Source organism: Argiope bruennichi, chromosome 3, assembly GCF_947563725.1.
Source record: "Argiope bruennichi chromosome 3, qqArgBrue1.1, whole genome shotgun sequence".
In the NCBI taxonomy this organism is placed as follows: Eukaryota; Metazoa; Arthropoda; class Arachnida; order Araneae; family Araneidae; genus Argiope; species Argiope bruennichi.
In genome coordinates this window covers 34,035,319-34,050,173 of record NC_079153.1, presented here as the reverse complement: position 1 = coordinate 34,050,173, position 14,855 = coordinate 34,035,319, and the positions used below count along the sequence as shown (strand labels likewise).

The following is a 14,855-nucleotide window of genomic DNA, read 5'->3' as shown; positions in this document are numbered from 1 at the left end:
CCATAAATAATAAACTAAGATTTCTTTTTATAAGTTTTTTTTTTTTTTTTTTTTTTTTTTTTTTTTTTTTTTAATATCTTGAAAAATAAAAACCTTTTGAATGGCTGATTTTATTTAGAAAAAATGTTTGAATTGCACTAATAAATAAATATATATAATGATGCATTTTAAATCCATGCATTTAAATGCAGATTTATGTTTTCTTCATTTAGTAATAAAAACAATTCTAAAAAGAAATTATTAATTTTATTCATTTCAATAAAGACATTCAGAAAAGAATTTAGAAAATGTTCATTATTGACAGTAACTCAAGTATTAACAGTAAGTTTAAACTCAAAGAACACATTTTCAACAATGGACTGTAAAGATTCTAATAAATTAAATTACTAAACAAAATCTATAAACACAACAAATTCAACAAATGAAGATCTAGTAAAAAAATTTACAAAAATGTACAAGTTGAGAAAATTTCATATATTAAAATAGTTTCTATTTTCACTAGTTCCGATTTTTCATTTCCTTTTTTAATAGAAGTGGCAAAAGAACTTCCAAAATATTTTTTATGAAACATTTATTAATAAATAATGGTATCAAATAAAATATACTTTGAATTTAATATAAGTATATACACTTATTTTCCAATTTTTTTTTGGAAAAACAAAGTTCCAAAACTAAATTTCAGTTTACTCATATTTATTAGAGAATTTGTGTTGATTGTTGTAAGTCATTGCAATCTTTGAGGTAAGGTTTATAGACTTCAATCATAAAAGTAATATTTGTCCTGGTAAAAACTAAATAACTCGGGGGAATAAATTTATAATTCTTTTGATTTAAAAATATTTATGTGCATGCACTGGACATACATTAAAAATTTGCCACTGTAATGAATATTTTTCATCCATCAAAATGCAAATAAGAGTAAACTACTATCCAAGTCACCTAAAAAGAAAAGAAAATTCAATAGTTAAAATATTTCAGACAATAACAATTGTTGTTACATAAATGAAATACTGATGCTAGGTTTTTGACACAGCAATTAACAGTAAAATTTCAGAAGTATCATATTTCAATGCATTTTAAAATGTATAGTTCTGAAAATGATCAAAATTTTACATCCCAAAATATCAAAGAAATGTAAATGTCAAAATTTATATCCAGTAAAAATATTTTTTTACTAGATATATTTACAAAAATTTCTGTTCTTAAAAAGTAACTAAACTAAAGGAATGGACAATATAATTATTATTACCTTCTAAATATTTATTGTTAAATTCAAACAATTATCATTTGAGTTTAATTTGAAAACACAAAATATTAAAATATGCAATTTAAAAATGTATCATCAACCTATAAATTAAAATTATACCAATAAGCAGATTTTAAAAGGCATATAAATTGTTATTCTTCAAAATCTTTTTTCTTTTTCTCTCTGCCTAGTAAAATGAAGATCAAAAAAGGAATGAAATAAAAAATATTAAATATAAATTTTTAGATGGATGAATTAAATTTTTTTTTTTTTTACTAGTTATTAATTTCACTAGTTCCTAGGTTTATACAGCATGTAATCATGTGATGTTTCCTGCCTCCTGGAACAACACAAGTATTTTTCTGCTATTTCAATCAACAGCATAAGAAATAAAACACAGTAAAATTTCTTTAATCAGCTACCCTTCTCAATATTATTTATCTGGCATGGCATTTTTAGCACAGATGTAGTGTTAAAATAACTCTTATGAATAGCTACTTGTATCCTTCTAAATGAAAGGAATGATTAACTGTTTAATTTAACAGAAATTTTTTCCTTTCATTTTCTCGACCTTGGACCTTTATTAAGAGAAAAGAGACCAAAAAGTGCACACACCCAAAAGAAACATCAGAAATGAAATTGGAATTAATCATAATTTTCCTTATGAAGACGGCAACTTTGTAAAGTTTCAGATTGAGAAAGTGGTCTCGAGTACCTCCACATCATAATTTGGAATGTTAATTATATTTTGTAAGTTTAGGGAAAGATTAAAATTAATTGAAACTAATTTAGACAAGCACATAAAGCTTTAATGTCATGAAATTTCGTAGAATTGTTGGATGAATATTTTTATGATATAATTAATACAAAATAATATTTTGATTATTTATGGGGGAAAGATTATTAATGGAATTATTTTGTACATGCCTTTTACTATTTTTATTAGTTATTTTTGAAAAAAATCCAGAAATTTCATGCATGTAGCTCACTGTAGCTATCTAAGACTGAAGCCGGAATAATTTTAGGAAATTTTAATCCACCAGATTGGTAAAAGAGTTAATAAATTCACAGTCTTTTTTACATATGGAAAATTAAAGTAAGAGTTGTTGATTGCAGCTTTAGGTCTTCTAGAGTTGGGCACAGTGGATCATATACTGGCATTTAAAGCAACTTGTTACAAATCTGAGGTAATTTTTCGAAGAACTTAACAGATGTTCTTTTAATAAATTATGAAACAGATTCGATTTGGAGGTCATCATGCAGTATTTTCCTTCTGATGTACTAGGGTGCATTAACAATTTTTATTACATGTTTATTTTAGAAAACTTGCAACTTCTTAATGTTTTGGGAGGAAGTGCCCCCCCCCCCAAATTTGGAAGCCATAAGCCAACACTGGTTTTAAAATAGCTTTGTAGAGCAGAAGCTTGAGCCAAATTGAAAGCTTACTGCATGGAGCAATTAAGCTGTTGAGTTTAATACTCATAATCATCACTTTGGTAAGGGCCGTTTTAATATGACTTTCCTTATGCAGAGAGAACAGATGACTTTACTTTCTAATATTGGGGGGTGGATACAAAGCCGTGGTTAATAAACACTCGGTAAAAGGCATTTTCATCATACATAATTCATTCTGACACTGAATACAGATTGCATAGTGCCAGGTGCTTATTTCTTTTTCTTTCTGACGAAAAATACAAAACATTTCATCATGTTATAGAACTATGATAGGTCAGCATGGATTATATTTGTAGTATTTGATCTTTTAATGATTGGTGGGATCTCGATGAATCTGGTGGTCAGTGGAAAAGGTCAAGGGAAATACTGATAATATGGAGAAAATATATCTCTTCCATTTACTGGATTCTTATATCATCTCTTTTGCTTGTTTAGGTAGGACGAAATCTTTTCTTTCTAAAATAATTTTATGTCTTAATGCAAATCTAAGTAAGCTCGTTTTTAAAAGTAACTTCAACACATCGTTACTTTTCCATATGTCATTATTTCATTGATGAGAATTTGCTTATTATATTTCAAAATCATTCAGTAAATTATTTAAATATTTTTTAATTCAAATAATTTTTGTACAAAAATTCAAAATTTTTAACAATATACTAAAAAATGTGTATATTATCTTTTATATAACATAATTCCAGGGCATTGACAAATAATATTTTGAGTTATATCATGAAAAATTGATGATGTAAATACTAAAGCATCAAAAGTTCGTTGATTCGTCATTTAATTTTTGAAATAAGTGGTGGTAAATATGCTGCAGAGATTGTTCAGGGGAAACTGAAAGTGGTAAGCATATTCACCACAGAGCATTAAGGGTAAAAAATATCATCGAATGTTCAAGGTAAATATACTTTCCATTTCCTTTCAAGTAATTTAAAACAACTTTATACAGTTTTTTTTTTTTTTTTTTAGTTATAAATCATGGAATTGTTTGGAATTCAAATTCAGTAATGTCTTACATTAAAATTTGAAGATCATTTTGCATTTGTTAGGCTGGCTGGGTAGATTGTTACATTGCATAAAAATAACTGTTCCAATCTGATGCAATTTTATTAATAACATCTTGGGCACATTTTGTCTTAAGAAATAAACAAGAATGTTGTAAATTATAGTATTCAAATAATAAATATACCAAAAATAAAGTCAAAATATGCATAAAATCATTAATAGGAAGATCCTTCATTTTAAGAAATTTCACCTGCATCAATAGTTAATTCAAAGGGTACTTTCAAAAGAGAATACAATAAATTATTCAATGGTTCCAAAAATAAAAGGTAAGCAAAATATTTATGATGCAGCAAAATAGAACTTTAGGTCATTTCTTATTCTAGCCAAAACATATCAAAATCAAATTAATAACAATAAAATTTTTACTATATCATATATGAATCTTTTAAAGACAAAAAAATTGCAATCACCAAAAATTCGAGTATGAGCTTTTGCCCTATCTTCATGATTTAAAACTCTGAAAAATAAACACAATAACTCAGAAACTAAATTTCTTAACACCAATTTTCCAGATTTCTATCAAATTTTGAATGAAGTCCCTTTTTAATATATATATATATTGTCCCAGTGCAAGTGAACATGATAACATTTACATGCAAAGAGCTAAATCAGTGAAATATGGCATTCAGTTTTACAACCTACAGTACAGGTGGTTATCAAAATAATGGAAACACCTGTGAATAAAAGTGGCATTTTTTAATGCGCTTGACAAGCATTAAAATATAATAATAGTTACCTTATATATATATATATATATATATATATATTCTGGTAGTATGTGTTATCTTTATTAAAGTTGTCTTTTTTTTTTTTTTTTTTTTTCAAAAGTGTAAAATATCAGACCACTTAGATTTTCAAAGAGGCCAAATTGTAGGTGCCCATCTAGCTGGAGCAAGTGTGCCGAAAAATCCCAACTTTTAGGTGTTTCTAGAGGTGTGGTGTCTAAAGTCATGACAGCATACACAAAGCATGGCAAGACAAGCTTGGCAAAGCAAAACAGTGGGCAGAAGGAGAAGCTCAGAGAAAAAGACCGAAGCGGATTGAAATGTCTAAAGCACGAACAACTGCAGCAAAAGTGACTGCAGAGCTCAATACACATCCAGTGTCAGTGATTACAGTTAGAAGGCACTTTCATAAACAGAACATTTATGGCAGAGCAGCAATTCCTAACACTTGTCACAGATGTTAATGGTAAACATTGTCTACAGTAGTGTCACACTCACAAAACCTGGTAGACTGATAATTGGAAGAAAGTAATATGGTCTGACCAATCGTGTTTCACACTTTTCCCACAACAGGACAGGTACATGTTTGGAGGACACCTGCACAAGCGTATGGTTGTGATTGTCTCCTTCCAGCATAGAGGTGGATCTGTCACGATATGGATAGCCATGTTGTGATTTTCTACTGGATCCATCTTAACCCTGAAAGGAAGGACCACTGGGGAGATGTATAGAGAAATTTTAGCTGACCAGGCCCACTCTATGATGCAAACTTTGTTTCCTTCAAAAGATGGAATTTTCCAGAATGATAATGCACCTATTCACACAGTGCGACTACTCCAATCATGGTTTGATGAACAAGAGGATCAAGTTAAACATCTGCCTTCACTCGCACAGTCACTTGACCTCAATATAATTGAACTGTTATGGTCTATTTTAGAGCTTTCGATATGGAATCAATATCCTTCACCGGCATCTTTCACACTATTCAACACTTGCATGAATCGATTCCTAGATGAATCCAAGTGTATTACATGCCAAGGGTGGCCCTACACCATACTAATAAAGGATTCTTTATAAATCTAAAGTGTTTCCATTACTTTGATAACCATCTGTATATATCAGAACCAATTTTTAAACCAAATCCCTCAATGAATTGGCTATCTGTTATTCTGTATATTCACATTATAAATGTAATGTAAGCACTAGAACAAAACACATGCAGTAACTAAGTTAATTATAAATTAGAAGAAATATCTTGTTTCTAAAACTGTAGTTCTAAGATAAATTTTGGATTCCATTGGGCAACCAAAAAGCTTCCAAAAATGTACACTCATTTTTTTTTTTTTCTGTTTCTTTTTTACTGCACTGCAAATCACAAAATGCCCACATGTAGGATTCTAAAAATAAAAATCAGAATGGCTTTCATGGCTTTGTCTAAGGTCCCTAAATTTTAAGCTGGAAGGAGTAATGATAACCCTTTCATTAGGAAGTAAGAAATATAGGCATTTGGGAAGACATTACCAATTGTTTTTATAAGTGTTACAGAACTTATAAAGGTATTTCTTCAAATACGTCAGAGTAATGGCCCAATTTTTGCCTTTTTAAGCATTTGATATATATATATAAATTAGTAAAACAACAATTTAATTTTTTAAAATTTTGAAAGAAAACTTCTAACTAAAATAATTTTATCAGTACATTAGTAGTGCCAGTTTGATTATTCTATTAATGCATCACATTCTGTAACTAATAAAGCGAGGGCAGGTATAAGTGGGGAAAAATTATGGTAAGTCATACATTCTGTGAAGGAAATGATAAAATTATATGCTTTACAAGCTGATTATTCTGCAGTTTGTTTTTAAAAAGTTGGAATGCATAATGAATAGATTTCTTAAATTAAAAGCATCAATAAGCAAGGTTGTTGTGGCAAAGAAAAATAAACATGACATGTTCTGCATTGTACCTTCAAATAATGGTTAAAAAAAAAAAATGAAGATGTTATTCTTATGGGGCATATAGATTTCTTGGTCAAATCATCACTTAGTTTTAGGAATTTTAATATTTGAAATAGAAAGTTGGATTTTTTTTAAAAAATTCCTTTAATTTGAAGACTAAAAATGTAAAAAAACTAAAACTGTTTAAAACTACTTTCATTCCTTTTCATGAACAAGCCCCTGCTGAAAATGGATTCAGCATTAATAAAAATACTGTAATGGAAAATTTGAATTAAAAAATATGTTTCATAACAAGAAGTCTAAGACCACATAAAGCAGTCAGGCAAAATCTACTCAGAAAAACATTACAAATGAATTGAGACTATTAGAAACATCAATCCATTCAAAATATTGCCTATGTATATTATTTTTTGGCAGAGACAGGCAGTGAAAAAAAATTTATTATCAAAGACATGGAGAAAGATAGACTTCATTTTTAATCCTTAATATTTCTCCATCTTTTTATGGAATAAGAAATTTTTCTAAGAAAGGGAAATTTCTGATTTCGAATAAAAAACTAAACAAAACTAATACATTTGTTCAATAAGGCACAAAAATTTTCACACCTAGCAAAATCCAATCAGTATTAAAAGCTAGAATTAGTGAGAAATTTAAATAATTTGAAATAGTTTGGAAAAATTTCCAAAAAGGAACCAACTTTTATTTACAAATTCAATAAAATTAGCATGTTTTTTATATTCTAGATTTTTTTACTTATGTTCTTAACCTTTTTTTGTTCTCATGAATTTTGAATGCTAATGAAGTAGTAATATAGCTTTTTTCCCCCTTAATACTATTAACTACAGTCTAATTAAATAATTTAAGATATGCGATGGCAGTCCTTTAATTAGATTTTTCAAATGAAACTTCCATATAAAACATTTTAAATAACTTAGTTGTTGATGAATTATATTCAGTAATTCATTGTAATACTTTATGCTTATAAAAAATGAGCACTTAATTCCCAACTTCGTTTATTTCAACTAATTAACAGTAATGTAATTGAAAATACTGCATTACATTGTGTCAATTTTTCTTTAAAAAAATGAATTAATAATACAAACCATACTAAATTATCTGTTTTGCCGACTTTTTTTTGTATTCTTAAATTAAAGTATTATCAAGGCATTTTGGCATACTAATCATTTGGATGTATTGATCACTTTAACATGAACTGAAAGTGATTATTACAAACAATGTCTACAGTAATGTAAACATGTAAAATATGACTAATAAGTATGATGGAGAATAAGAGCATTTATAGAAAAATTATGCAATTATTCATTAAAATTTTTAGAACAGGTCTCCTAATTTTTAGGTACATAGGAAACAACAAATACACTTGAAAGAAAAATACACACATATGCATATTATTAGCAACATAAATTTGTTAAAAAAAAAACATTAGCAAAATTTGAAATACAAAATTGAAAATTAGAACATTAAAAAAGGAATGCATAGTCTATCTTTAATCATACTATATATATGTATATATAAATATATCCAGTTTTGAAGTAATACAGGGATTATTTTAGGATAGACCATGCAATTTTGAATCAAGGACAAACAACAGGGTGGACCCTATTGGCAATCCCTTCTTCAAACACATAAATTATCGTAGGATTCTAAGTTAAAAATTTAATTTTCTTCCATGAAAGTTTATAATTTACATGAGTGAAAATATATATACATATATTAGCTTACAAGGAAGCATGCAAATGCTGTCATGAATCCTTCTTTGAGAAGTTCCCAAATGCCACCAAATTCCTCATCGTCTACGTGCTGGAAGTTTGTTGAGTATGAATAAAAAATGACAATATTCAACAGACAATACCTGAAAGTTTAAAATATTTATGAGATGGAATATATATTTTTTATTCTTATCCGAAAAATTCTGTATACAATTATAGTCATGTATAACTATTTTATATATAAAATATTACCCAGTATAAACACTCCCATTTTTGTTTTCTTGTCATTTACAACATGCTCTATTGATCCTCTTAGATTTTCAAAGATATTTTTATACCTGTGTAAGTGATTTCGGGAATTTATACTTTCTCCTGGTTTACATCATTATTCCGGTAGTCCTCTGAAAAGTTTAGAAGAGGATCAAGATGGATCAATATCAGTCACATTTAATGGAAATTAATATTGATCCAAAATTATATTAATAATGATTTAAGAATTTAGAATATCTTGAGAGTTAAATGATTCAAATTAATTTAATAATGTTTTTAGAAATTATTACTGATTTTATACTTTATTTCATTTTTCATAATAGTACCAGTTTAAATTTCAAAATAAAAAAAAATGGCCTAGAAACAATTTTACATTAACTTTTCATAAATACTAATAATTATTCATTTTCATAATCAATTATTCATAAGAAAAGCAATTTAAATGAAATTTTTGAGCTTATTTCATGGATCTGAAGATGTCCTTTTATTACTAAAATAAAGGCAAAAAGAATAAAAGAAAAACAAAAGAAAAAATTATTTTTACTGAGGATATAAATGACATACTTGACTGTGTTATATGATTGGCAATAGGTAATCAATTACTTAATCTACATTTTCCCTTTTCTAATTCTGAAATAGTAAAAGAGTAAACTAAAGATGATAAAATCTTATAATACCCCCCCCCCCTGCATTTTAACCCTGTATGTTTTGTGTTTTCCAGAATTACAAACACTATTTTCAGACTACTCCTCAACAAGTATGCAATATGATACTCAGAGGAGGGCATGAGAGCAGATAACATAAATGTGGCTTCCTATGATAATTATCATATAAACAAATTTTACTTACAAAGCTATGCCAATAATTCCTTGTATTGGAATTATTCCCCATATAATGCCGAACAGGACAGCAAGGATTTGACGAGTCCAATAAATTACATCCAAAAATTCATCCTGTAAAAAAAAAATAAAAATAAAAAATCTCCATTTAATGATAGTGAACATTTCAATTTTCTTACCTTAACAATTAAATATCAGATTTTTAATTTATACATATGCTTTAAATTTTTCATCTAGCTTGACAGCAATATTCATCAAAATACAGTTGTATGAAATTCTGTTTTGCTCTTACTGAAAAATCCAATGTTCAACAATCTTGTGTAATAAAATGTGCAATTTCTCATCAACTTTACTTCATCAGATTTCTAGATGCTGGTTTTATTTAGAATTTGAACTATTGTGAAGCTAATGAAAGAAAAAAAAAACTTATCCTTTTCATTTTTTTATTAAAAAATCCAAAATAGCTTAAATTGAAGAACATAATATTGCTACTAAACTTGAAATTTTCAAGCAATCACTTATCAAATTTCATATTAAATTTAACCCTCATCAGTACTGATTCAAAACTTACCAATTGATGAAATGACTACGATCTTATCAGTGTAACTACATAATACTTTTAGGTCTAAAATACAGATAAATAATGAACATTTGTTCTCTTTCATATACTTATGGATAACATTTGTTTAATTTAAAAAGTACAACATTAGAAATATGAAAAATCTGTTAAAGGAATATTTCTTTAATTCCTTGATTGTACCAAGGAATTGATAGAAGAAAATGATCACTTTGGATTTTTAACTTGACTGCTATGAAGGTCAAATAGCATTAATTGTTTGAAATTGACAATTTACTCTAAATGCAACACACACAAAAAGAGACAGAGAAAGCAATCCTGTAAATAAATGAAAATTTGTTAACACCTTCGTGTTTCTTGCAGCAATTTTTTTCTTAAATGATTAAATCAACATTCTAGATATAAATTAAAGTCTATAAAATAAGTAATTGTCTTTGACTCAGTGCTAGTGATTTGCAAATATAAGCCAGACATTAAAAGCTGAATTTATTTATTCTAACAATTAATAAAGCTCAAAAATAAAAAGCATAATTAAAGATTTTTTTCTTTTTCTTCTTTTTTTTGGCAAATGACATGCTTTTTTATTACCCATAAATATGGCTAGATGCATTGTAAAGAAAAATGAATTTACGTATTTTGAAAATGTAACAATAATCTCTATTATAATTAACATATAAATATCTATAAAAAGCATATTAACATTAAAGTTATCCAAATTTTTTTATTACTATTCTATTAAAAAGAAAATGAGAAAATATAAAATAGATTAAGTATATAAAGCTATATAGATACAGAAATAAAAGAAAAAACATAAAATAATCAAATGTAAATTAAATATGACTTTTGACATTATATGTTAAAAAAAAAAAAAAGGTACAAGAATACAGCTTTTTAATAGTGATAAAAGTTTCATGTCGATCCAACTGTTAAATTACCATTTGCAGTTGGATGGGAATGAAGTACGGCTTTTTTAGCAATCACATGAACCACGGCACACAACATTTATGCAGAATCTGAAACTAACATCAATTTACTAAAAATGAAATAAATGAGAAAAGAAAAATGTAATATTTTTATTCCAAAAAAAAAAAAAAAAAAAAACTGATTGAAGTGCAGATAAGTAATAGTGAACAAAAGAAGGGAAGCCATCTTCTTCCTACCATATTCTATATATATTTTAAAAAAACAAGCGATAGAATTATGATATCTACATGTATTTTAAGTTTAGAGGGATGCTTTTGCATTTGCTCTTTTTATGCTAAACTTAGTTAAACTGTGTATCATAACTTTCAAGTAAGGCTATATAGAAGACAATGGAATTGCAAAAAATTTCACATTTCCTCTTATATTCTTAACATTTATAAGTAAAATTAGTTAGGAAAATCATCATGATTTAAAAGACTTTAAACATTAAATTTCTTTATTAAATGAAATTTTTACCTGTTATTAGTCATTTACTATCTATTAGCTATTGCATAACTGTTACTTTTATAACAGCTTTGAGATAACTGATTTGTTTTAACAATAAATGAAGTTTATAAAGCCTACTTCATGACAATTTTTTATTGCACTAAAATAATAAATAGCTGAATAAGTAATTGCAAGATCAGAACAATAAAAACAATGTTTTAAAAGGAAAAATTTATCCAAAGATAGGAGAGGAAGGAAAAGGGGAGGGGACAGTAATATTTTCCAGCTATATAATCAAAATGATAAAATAATAAGAACAATTCTCTTGGAAGTCTTAAAGAAATGTGCATAGTGAGAAACTTCTAAAAAAAATTAAGTACTTTCAAGTATTTTAACTCTCCCCCCCCCCAAAAAAAAATTAAGTACGTACATGTAAACCTGCATATTTTCGAAGCAATACTTATTTCCCTGCTTTATAATAATGAATAACTTTTATTGAGAGAAAAATAATGTGTATTCTTTAAATTTTAATATTTATTTATGTATTTGTACAATGTCTTTGTAATACAAATTTGTAATAATTTCTATTATAAAACAAATGATGCTTAGTTTGGCTTTGACAAAAGAATTAAAAAGATCAGAAAAAAAATATCAGTACTAAAAAATTAAGTCAACTTTTATAAGATAAATATTTGTGATCAATTTCAACAATTCTTAAAATAAACAATTTACCACTTTATTGAAATAGATACATCATTTCAGAAAATGTCGATAGTGATATACAAGCATAACATGATCAAAAGTTTTGTATTTGATTTTTATATATGCAACAGGAAATACGATTTTGACATCGCTCAGATGGAAAGTATAAATTTCCTCCTGTGCTAACTCATTACATTTGAACAAACCTAAACCTCAGAACTAAAGCATTTCAGAATGACTATCATCATAAAACTGGTTAAAACTGCCACAAAATTCATGATTGTACAATAAGATTGTTAATTTTTTTAAAAAACAGAAAAGAATAGCAGCATTCAGAAACAAACAGATAATGAAAAAATTGTCTTCACTCTTCTTGTTTCAGAAGTTTAGATAAGATTTTTACTTGACACTTAACATCCTGAATATTTAATAAAAAAACCCTGCTTTTTACTTATATGCAAAATATAACCTTACTTTAGATTTTTAAAAATTGCAGAAAAAAATTATAATAATGTTTTTTTTTTTCCCCTAGATCTACAGTTAGAAATAAGATATAAATAAAAAATGCTAGTTAAAGCATTTTTTTTACATGTCCTTTAAAAAAAAAAAAAAAAAAAAAAAAAAAACAGTGTGAGATAATACATTGCATTGCTTCAAAATTTTACAAAACTCATCAAATGAAGAATAACCTTATTCAATGAATTACTTAAAAAAATTTTTTAATTAAAGCAAAGAGAGTTTTTTTTTTTTTCTTTCATTTATCACTACATTAACAGTGGTAAAAGGTGATGTAATTATATTATTTTGAATTACATAATAAAAATCATTGTTACAAATATTCTTCAAAACTAACTTCTCAAAAATTACTAAAATTAAAGGGGGGAAAATGCATTCATTGAAAGAAACTTGACATTATTGTAAAATTACATTTTTAACCATTAAAATAATGAAAAAATAATTTTTACATGACAGTATGCTTTAATGTAATGGCAAAAATATGTAAATTTCTTTTTTTTTTTTTTTAAACTTAAACTTCTTATTAAAATCTTGAAAAAGCTATTCTTACTGGGTCTCTAATACTCAAGAAGTAGTAGCTTCCTGAATTTCATGCTCCTAAATTCAATGACTTATATGCTGATTGCTCTGTCGATAAAGAAAAGACCTTTATATATAAAAAGCGAATTCATTTGAGAAAAGATTATGCAAAAGTTATAAAAACAAAGAAAATATTTTTAAATAATTGCCCCTTTGGGATAATTAGTCCAGAATTTCAATAAAGATCAATGCATATTATTGAAGAAAGGAGAGGGGGAAAAATAGATCATTAAACATTATTTTAATATGTTTAACATCCCAGGATCTATTTAATCCTTGATTCTTTCTCTGAGTTCTTACCTTTTGTAGGTTTTCTTTCTAGATATAATGGTAAACATGCTTTTACAATGATGCTTTCAAATTATTGTAGACAATATATGGAGAAACCAAACCAAACAAAATTTTGTTTGTACTATTCAATAAAATTAAGCACTTTTAAAATACTTAAAAATTGTTTTCAAATTTAAACATTTTCCATGATGCTATGCACCCTGAAAGAATACCTTTTTCTTTTGCAGTAAAAAACATTATAAAATTAAAATAGTTATTTTAAATGTTGGAAGAAAATACGATCGTAAACATCTAGAAAACAATATTTCTTAATTTTGTACATTGAAATCGAAACCAACATAATTAATGATAATAGCTGGCAATTGACATAATGTACAAAAAAACAACAACATAGGTTTATTTAGACACATTAAATTTTATGAGCTTTTGATAATAGAGTGAATAGCTTTTGAATTGCCATTAAATGGTACACATGTGTGGCAGAATATATCCTTCAAATTCAGTTCACATTGAAATTAACTTTAACATCACAATTTACCAGACTAACAGAATTTCCAGGAATTTTTGTGATTGGCAAAGCTTTTAACACAATATATAATATTTTTAAAATGATCAAATGACTATTCTTCCGACGATCTAAATGTTATATCTCTACCTCTTTTTTTCAGTAATAAAAACTGAATTAGTGCTTTTTAAAAGACAGTAAATGTTATGTCTATACAAAAATTAAAAGCGAGAAATTATTACACAGAAGTATTTCATCGGCGCATTTACAACAAAAATGAAATATTTTTAACAGATGACAAATTTTTTGTTATTGTATTTATAACATCAAAGAAAAGAAGATAAATTTCTATGTTAAACACGAAGCAAGATTTAATACCTTGATAGGCCAGCTAGAACAAGGGGTGATCATACGGACCAAAACGGGAGGCAAATCGGACTTTTCAGAGCCGTTTTTATCTGATTTTTTTCTTTGATTCATAGTATAATATTTTTAATACAATATATCACAGTCACAATAAAATTTCTTCAAACCGCTTCCAAGCTTCAATTTAAACGAAATATGGAAAGTTGCCAAATAATTTTTTCTCAAAAAAATCATATTACACAGTTACAGTGAATATAATTTATACGGATTCTTTCTTTCTTTCTTTTTTTTTTTTTAATATAAAGTAGCAAAGTGAAGAGGACAATTAATTTCCTCTAGAAATGTTATTTGATAAATTCATGTAAATAAAGACTAAAATTACACAAAATTAAAAAAGATATAAACTTCGATGTAGATATATTTTCTACGAGAGTTGAATTGACTTTTATTTATTGATTCTGAATATTCATTTCAAAATTTCTGAATAAATGTTTTAATTGAATTTCAGAATAAATCTTTAAGTATATAATGGATTTTGACGCAGATAAATAGCTATTCTCGTAATAATAAAAAGCTATTCTCGTAAAATCCTTTTAAGCAAAATTATTTTTAAACTGAATA

General features: G+C 26.6%; 1 protein-coding gene across 1 annotated transcript; it reads right to left on the bottom strand.

Annotated features, from left to right (window-relative positions):
* Positions 1-288: 288 nt before the first annotated feature.
* Positions 289-14,459, bottom strand: LOC129963910 (GEL complex subunit OPTI-like). The gene is made up of 4 exons (XM_056078499.1): positions 14,247-14,459; positions 9,299-9,402; positions 8,193-8,322; positions 289-939 (listed from the first exon to the last, which is right to left on the bottom strand). The coding sequence occupies exons 1-4, from the start codon at positions 14,346-14,348 to the stop codon at positions 895-897; spliced, it is 381 nt and encodes a 126-aa protein (XP_055934474.1). The 5' UTR covers positions 14,349-14,459; the 3' UTR covers positions 289-894.
* Positions 14,460-14,855: the final 396 nt, after the last annotated feature.